The 9,280-nt window shown below is 32.0% G+C and overlaps 1 protein-coding gene across 1 annotated transcript; it reads left to right on the plus strand.

Moving 5' to 3' along the window:
• The first annotated feature begins 921 nt into the window (after window positions 1-921).
• Window positions 922-5,082, plus strand: LOC114373247. The gene is made up of 5 exons (XM_028330757.1): window positions 922-1,117; window positions 2,123-2,293; window positions 3,187-3,435; window positions 3,528-3,616; window positions 4,157-5,082. Exons 1-5 carry the CDS (start codon window positions 922-924, stop codon window positions 4,904-4,906), a joined length of 1,455 nt encoding a protein of 484 aa, XP_028186558.1. The 3' UTR covers window positions 4,907-5,082.
• The last annotated feature ends 4,198 nt before the right edge of the window (window positions 5,083-9,280 follow it).

A 9,280-nucleotide genomic window follows, 5' to 3' on the forward strand; every position in this document is an offset into this window, starting at 1 on the left:
AAATTTGTTTGTTAATCGATGGATCACTTAAGCATCAGGTTCATAACTCTTTTTCTTACATCTCCACCATTGGGAATGTGAAATAATTTCTATGGAGAATGAAACATCCCTCGCTTGGAAACTTTAGCAGAACAATCAGAGAAAAAGTTTGCGAAATCTTAGGGAACCGTTAGAGATGTCTCTATTGTTGTCAGACTATAGACGTGAGCCCATTTATAGGTATGAGATGAGTTTATCGCAATTGAAATTAGAATGAACATGTGTAGGAATCCTTAAAGGATCACATTGATGTTTATTTTGGGATGTTTATTGTATGAGATTCATTTCATTTCATGTGAAGAAGAATAACTTATATTGGACATCCTTATACGAGTGATGTGTCATGTATGATCATTTCACATTTGGGGTGCTCTTAACTGAGGCAAAGGAACAATGAGTAGGAGTTGTTCTGTGCTGCTTTGTCTCTTCTCTCCAACTTCAGCTACACCACCTCCTGCTAGTGAGTGCAACAAGCTCTTAAGTCTAAACTATGTCCTTCGTGAGTTAAATTTTCTTCCCATTAGGGTTTTCTTGTTCATGAGTTCAATTTCATGTGACATGCAGAAGTTGTTACTGGGGTTGTTTCCAATGTGGTTTCTGCTCTTCTTAAATGGCTATGGTCACTAAGTGTATAAAGTCCACAACCAAACCTGGTAGAGGTAGAGATCTTCCATCGAGTTCTCATTTTCCTGTTCTCACTTAGTGCCTAGTGGGATGAGTTTAATATCTATGCATTATCACTGCAAAAAGTTTTACACCCTTAACCAATCATAAATGATTGCTAGTGTGATTTTTAAGGAAGATATTATAAAAGCCAACAAACTTACTGTACTTAACAATTTGTGATACTTCTCTTTTCAAAGTGCTAATCGCTCTTTCATAATGGGGAATCATTTCTCAGTGCAACACAGTCGCTCCATGGTTAAATTTGAGAGTGGCTACAATGTGGAAACACTTTTCGATGGAAGTCAGCTCGGAATTGAGCCACACTCGGTGAAAATATCTCCAAATGGTGAATTTCTTGTACTGGATTCTGAGAACAGTAACATCTACAAGATCTCTGGCTCAATGTCCCGATGTAAGCTTCCTTTACTGAAATTATCTAAAACTTTGATTGTGTCTTTTATTTAAAATCTCATTCTCCTTTGGTTTTTCTTGCTTGGCATATTGATTTATTTGAAGATTCTAGTGCTTTAGTATGGCGGCTTTCACTTGAATAGTTATGCTAAAGTACTAGATTCAAAATTCAAGCAATTGTCCTTTAAGAAAGTGTGCTGTTTCAGCTTTCCCTTTTACAGACTTTGCTTCATTTACGGGCCATCTTTTGATTCTACTAAGATGTTGTATAGATTCTTAATGAAATTTTGTTAAGCGGAAGCCTTCACTTTTTAAGGTTACACATGCCTTTAGTCACCCCAAAAAAAAGTATAATATGCATGCATGATATTTTGCAATTTCTTTCTTTCAAATAAATAAGACCTAGAGAATAAAAAAGATACAAATCTTAAAACATAGAACACCAGTTTGGCTTCCTTACCCCACTATAGTTCTTTACCTTTTTAATTGGTTATTCTTGCTTCATAATATATGAATGTCACATCCATTATAATTTAATTCTGTAACTTTAAGCTTCTTGAAAACAACTACACCATCTGTTAGTTAAAAATAAAAACATACGGATACAAAGACAAACACACCTTGTTATGTTGGCTTTTGAATTAGATTTGTTTAAGCTTATTGACATGATTAGTTAGATTTTGTCAGTGTCCGACTGAGTACTGAATCTTTAGAGTGCGTGACAGTGAATAGGACTACATAAAACATGGCAAACTATAGCCGCATTTATATTTAACTAGTGACTTAAGCTTCTTTAAACAAAGTCAAACTCTATCCTGTCAAAAATTTAAATCTAGTTAATTAAAATCCAAGGGAAATTTCGTACTTTTTTATTGATGATATATTATAGCTTCTTTATAAAAAAATAAAAAGAAATCTTATGGTTTTGAGATTTTATACTTTTTAGTCCCATCCAGAATAGTTTCCTATTTTGTTGATTTTGCTGTAATGGATGGATGAACCACAGATAGCAGACCCAAATTGCTTGCAGGATCAGCTGAAGGGAATATTGGACACATAGATGGGAGACCTAGAGAAGCTAGAATGAACCACCCTAAAGGGCTTACAGTGGATGACAGAGGGAATATTTACATAGCAGACACATTGAATATGGTCATCAGAAAGATCAGTGATGAAGGTATATACATGGAATTCCTTGGTCTCTCAACCTGTTTAAGAATGAAATGAATGAACCAATATGCTGAAATTCTATAAATACAAGATCATCAATGTTTTCTTTGTAAAATATACATATACTGATCTAAACATGCAAATCAATTTAAATGACATATTTAGATCAAACAGCGGAAATTAAAAATATTATGAGTGTACCTCCAGTCATTGCAAATTGAACGGGAAGCGGCGCACACACGAACCTGAAAGACAATTTTGTTCTTCCAGACCCTTGCTCACTCTGAATAGATGGTGTATTTTTCTGAATAGAGAAGTGAGTTTGGTGATACAAAAATGAGAGCACCTCATCCTATTTAGAGTCTGCAGACGTGAGATAAGAAGTTATCACTACGTGAGATAAATGATGGGTACGTGATTTGCTACTGAAGGTGATTGCAAATATATTTGCAAAGATATGGGTTGAATGTGGATGAAAAATGAACCAGATTCAAAATAACTAAATGTTCCAAAATAATAAAATAAAATAAAAAGGAACGTGGGACGTGAATGCAACGTGGGCTTCCAACATTCTCCTCTGCATAATTATAATATCCATAACCTCTCTATTTCCCTCTCCCAATGGATTCCATCTTTTTACACACGGTTGGAGCAAGAAATTATTAAATAGTTCAAAACTACTTAGTGCCGACAATTTTATTAACTTTTTTTTTATAAATTGAAAAATATAGATATGTGACATGTGGAGATTGGACGGGACCACATGGTTCCAACTATGTAATAATTTCTCAAGCAAGAAACTATTATATGGTGTAGGACTATATGATCTTGACCAATCTCTATGCAACACTAACTTAATTTTCTTAATTAACTTAACTCTATGACATGCCTTTTGTACAGGGGTTACCACCATTGCAGGTGGAAAAAGGGGATATGCAGGAGGTCACGTTGATGGTCCAAGTGAGGATGCTAAGTTTTCAAATGATTTTGATGTAGTTTATGTTTGTAGTAGTTGCTCTCTTTTGGTGGTGGATTGTAGTAGTTGCTCTCTTTTGGTGGTGGATAGGGGAGACCATGCAATCCGAGAGATCCAACTCCATCAAGATGACTGCACTAGTTATGATGAAGATGACAATAGTTTCAACTTAGGTATGATCCACCTGTAATATAATTTCCTGTATCTTCATTTGTATACTACTTTAAAGCATGTTGATCTCCAAACCTATGCATCAACATTATAGGAATAGTGGTGCTTGTTGCTGCTGCATTCTTTGGCTATATGTTGGCATTGCTGCAGTGGAGGGTGAGGGCTTTGTTTTCTTCTTCGGATGTAAGTAACACTTGCTAATTATTTTCTTCTATAGCATGCTGTCCTGAACTATTGTGACAAGTTTAAAAACCTATAAATTTCAAAGCAGCATTTGGTTTTGAGATATAAATTTCTTCCTTGGTCTAAGTTAAGTCCTAAATAACCACTTGTTTCCTAAAGTTGAATATGGTTTCTGTGTTCATGATCACAGAACATAATATATGTTTATGAAATATGTTATAGTATATGAATAAATAATACATGCAATGACAGTTTAAAAGTATTTTACATTGTTATCCAATCACAAATCATTATGTGTGACAAGTTTGTTGACTTTTATAATAAAAACTTTGCATCTGACACACTGCAAGCCTATTAAACTCATAGTATATAAACTGGGAAATATCATAATCTTTTTTTATCGGTGAATGTTAGTTGTTAGTTTGTTAGTTTTTTGTTAGTGGGAGGAATTCGAACCCACGACCTCCCCCTACCCCTTCTCCCTACAACAATCAAGCTGAGCTTATAGCCCTTAGAAAATATCATAATCTTCATTTTCAGGATCCAAGAGCTCCATCAAGGAAGAAAGGAGCACCGTTTGTAGCACAGCAAACGCAAAGGCCTCCTCCTCCTACTACTAAGTCAGTCAGGCCTCCTTTGATTCCAAATGAAGATGAATTTGAGAAACAAGATGAGGGCTTTTTTGTTTCTCTTGGAAGGCTATTCCTGAACTCTGGCTCATGCATGACAGAAATTTTGGGGGGTTTGTTCTCAGGATCCAAAAGAAAATCACTGCAATATCATCAGTATCAGCAGCAGTATCAGTATGCTAACAGACATCCTAATGCCTGGCCCATGCAAGAGAGTTTTGTCATTCCAGATGAAGATGAACCTCCTCCTTCTATAGAAACTAAAACACCAACACCTAGAGAAACCTATACTATCCTGACCGAAGAGCTGGAAAAACCACAGCTCAAGCCAAGTAGGGGTTACTTAAACTGGTGGGAGGGTGGTGATTATGAAGAACAGCATCAACAACTTCAACAACAGCATCCCAAGTTGCAACACCAACAGCACCAACAGGTCAAGCTCCAACATCAGCACCAAGTTCACACGCGCTATTCTTCCACCCCTCAAGGTTATTATGAGCAGAACTGCGAGACAAATGAGATTGTGTTTGGTGCAGTTCAAGAGCATGATGGAAGACGAGAAGCCATGGTGATAAAGGCTGTAGATTATGGGGATCCAAAGTACACTCACCACAATATCCGCCCAAGATTAAACTATGTCGCTTACTCTAATGGTTATTGAAGATTAGTGATGATTTCATAGCATCAAAGTGATAGAACTTTGCCAAAAATATGAACAGAGTCACATTAGTCTTACGATCACAAATCAAAATCATAAGGGAGAGAAAGAGAGAGAGATAGGAAGGGAGAGGGCACACTAGTCCTGAAAATTTTCTTTTCTTCTGAGAGAATGTTGTAAATGAGATGAGTACTAATTCTTGTGTGCAATCTTTACTAAAATTGTCTTTTAAGTTACAATCTGATTAGATGAATTGTTAAAAAAAAAAAGAAGAAGAAAACAAGTAGGATTTATGAGGGAATTAGAATTGGATTTGCCACTACTTTTTAACAAATAAAAAACCAAAGGAGTAGAAACAACAACAAAAAGGGAAAATGTGATTATGCAATCTCATCGCATAAAACACATAATACGGATTTTAGTTACAAGCAATTGTAGTGTGTTTATTTAATAAAAAAATTGTTCTCAAAGGCATAATTGTTAATGAGAAAATCAGCGAGTGATGTTTCTTACACATTTATAATGCAAATGAACACTGATATATATAGTACGAAGGTAAGTTGCAAGAAAAACGACAAATTCAAATCCAGCGGTTAAAAAAAAGTATGACCATATATACATATGGTGAAATTGAAAACTGATTGTTTTTTTAATAAAATGACATGTATGAAAAGTAAGAGTTTGCGCATAACCTGTTCGTACTAATCAACAATCTCGAATGCAAATTTGATATATTAATGACTTCATAAACCACTTTAGTGGTATGTTTAATAGGAAGAAAAGAAAATAGAAAGAAAGAAAAATACGGATAATAATAAATTTTCTTTTGTTTGGATTAAGAGAAAGTGAAAAAAACGAAAGAAAAATTGACTTATAGAATAAAAATTTAAAATTTTCTTTTTTTTCCATTCCTTCTAATTCAAATTTCAAATTTTTTCTTTCCTCCCCAGTCTCTTTCCCTCATTCCAAATATAGGATGAATGTCCCATTTTTATCTTTGAAGTGAATTATTCACTTCAAAAGAAGCAAATCTTATTAGAGTACGTTGTCAAAATAGCTTAGTCCAGCCCAGTGAGTCCTAGCTAATTAGGCCAAGAACAAAAAGTCTGCAAGATCAAAAAGTCCATAGAGTAAAAAAACTTACAAAATCTAAAGGATTAGGAGTTAAGCTGAAAATTGCTTGGTGAGGTTGGACTCTGGATTTTCATAAAGAGCTTTGGACACATCCTTTTAATGTAGCGCTTTTGACGCAAGTTTTTTTTAGTCCGTTGGATGCTATGTTGAAAACATATTTTTTGCGTCTACGATACTTATATAGGTGCTGGACACATGATTTTCGACTTTGTTACTATACTTGGTTATTTTGAAAAACTATTTAGCAAGTGTAGTATCAAATCATTTATATGTTAGGAGTGATTTTAGTCACCTTGAATATGTGAACCGCCAACCTGACTGACACTTTAAATTCTGATTGACTTTTTCTTTTTAGTTGTGTCTATCAGTGAAGGAGGTGTCATCATGTGTGTAGCTAACATGAGGCATTGTCTTGGTTGGCACCATTTCTGTCTCTAAAAGATTAAAATATTAGAAAATAGGTCTTTAGCACTAGTCAAGCCAATTCTAATTGGTGTAAAAAAGATCAGCGCTATTTTGAAAAAAGAATCGACAACAAAACCCTCTAAGTGAGTAAATACTATTAAATAAAAAAAACACTAAGATTTAGGTTTTTAACCCAATATTTCTTTAATGGGATCTATACTAATCTATATTATCTAATTTCTTATATAGGAGATTTGTTATAATTAAAACCATATATTATCTAACTTCTCTACCTAGGAACTAAGATAAAAAGAATGCTCAAATATACTTTTTTCAATATTGATTTGGTTTTCATCATAAAATTTTCTTCATTTCTAATGACGTGTCCATATGTACTTATATTGGCACCTAAAAAATGACATCAAGAGATTGATTGCAACAACCACAACGTCATCCACTCAAATTGCAAGAAACCAATTCCTATAGTTGCTCACATGATTGATAAAGAATAATAAGTAGAAAAAGTAAAATAACCTAAAATTGTTAAATTTCTTTGGCACCATTTAGAGTCGCTTAACGGACGTTAAATATCTATGTTTTTGTATTTAAATATTTTTGAGATGGAAAGGGATTTAGCGTATTAAGGTAGCACCTCTTGATACAGGACAAACGAATAAAATGATACGCATAGTGATGCCTTTCTCACATCTGACGTCATAAAAATCACTCATGATATAGAATTAATTTACATATTATTCCATTTTGGTAAATAAATTTTTTAAATAACCCAATTTAGTAAAAAAAAAAGTCCATGTTTTTCAAAATACTTTAGAAGCTTGACATTATCCATATCTCTGGTTTCAACGTTAATTTATATATTTATCTTTTGATGTGTGATATAATAATTTTTTTTTAAAATAAATTGCCCCTATTGACTTTAGGTAATGGATTTGCCATTGATGGAGCTTAATTATTTCTTCTACGTAAGATTGTTTACGACACTATGAAGAAGCTATGGAATTCAAAAGTAGACTTAAGGACAACGGGAACAAGGCGTGCATAGAATAAAAATAGAAATATAGTTATTATTAGTTTTTTTAAAAGAGAGATAGTATATTTAAAAAATTAAACTATTTAATAAATAAGAAAGTAATATTTATTATTTTGATTGGAAGCGAATCTATTGATCTAAAAAAATATATATTTAAAAGAATCGATCATTAGTAATATTATAAACTGATATAATATTTAACTCAGTTCGTTAAACATTTTAAATATCCTAATATTATCTTCTATTCTTATGAATAAAATAAAAACTGATGCAATTGAATTCTTTGTAGTCTTAGAATAATAAATATTGTATGTACTAATATTTTTTAATGAGCAGATATTGAGCGATGCTTAAATAATGAGTTTTTTTTTTCCGAATTGCTTAATAATGAGTAATTTCGACTAATAATTAGTTGCCAATTTTTAAAAAAAGTTGAGTTGAGGATATGTACCTTCGAGATCAGGTAGCCTAGTTTTAGGGTGGATTAATATTTTCAATAACTTGTCTAACATTATTATTATTTTCATTAAATATTTTATAATTTTTTTCTAAATTATTAATTTAATTTAAAAAGAAGAAAGAAAAGTATTGTAAAAAAAATTATTTGAATGAAAATGATAATAAACACATGAAAATGATAATAAAATACTCCACAAGTCCTATATCCTATAGTGAAATAACGCATCATATGACATTCATAATGAATACTTCTGGATTTGGCAATAGAGTTCATATTATTGGCTGGTTTTCTTGTAATCACAGTTGTGCATGCCTACTAAAATATGTCGACGACCGAGCCATATAACTAATAATGATTAACCAATTATTTTAAATCTGATTGATGAATTAATCTATGATAAACAAATTAAATTAGAACATGCAGTGCAATCAAATTCCCAACCTACACAAGAATCTCACTGAATGGACGATCAATATACTCCAACTATGCAATCTTCGAAAACCAGATTAATATTTCAAAGCATGGTCCGTGACCATAATAAATAGATTAACCATAATGAGAATAATTAATTAAAATATTTTTTTAATGTACATATATATTATATATATTATATTTCTGAGATCGAAGATATCGTGGATCTATCACCAAAAAAAGAAGATACTCGAGGATACCAAAGTATCTTCACCCATCAATTATATCTATATATGAAAAAACAATTAATAATCTTAGTAAAAATCTATATGTCGTAATAAATATAAAGAAAAACTAAAAAAAGGAGTATCTGCCTTCCGGAAAAAAAAAAAAAAGGAATCTTAACATTGAAGTTTATTTTGGACCTCATGACTTTCTTCAGTATTGATAATTAGTGGCAAATGTGCATTCTTTCCACCTATCTTCCTCTTTAGTCGTATTGTATTGTATTGTAATAGCTTTCAAATTCCATGTAAAATTAAAACAATATTCGTGATAAGGAAATGCAGAGTATTCTTGGTGCCTTCGAATTCCTTTTTTTGTTTGATACGTAAAAATATAGAAATACCATTCCATTTCAAACCTGGGTGCTACAAACAAAAGAAGGTAACTTCTTTCAAAAATATAATTAAGCTAATAAATCGTTTTTCTTATAAGAAAAATATTTATTTATTACTTTCCCCATATATTTTCATTAATTAATGAGCTATATAGTCATAAAATTCCATATAAAATATATGTATATTAACTATCAAATGTAAGAATAGAAAAGTTTGAAATAAAATAAATAAATATGTGAAGAATTTGACCAATACTAATAATATTTTTCAAAATTTATTCTTTATTTATTTCTTTT

Source organism: Glycine soja, chromosome 11, assembly GCF_004193775.1.
Source record: "Glycine soja cultivar W05 chromosome 11, ASM419377v2, whole genome shotgun sequence".
In the NCBI taxonomy this organism is placed as follows: Eukaryota; Viridiplantae; Streptophyta; class Magnoliopsida; order Fabales; family Fabaceae; genus Glycine; species Glycine soja.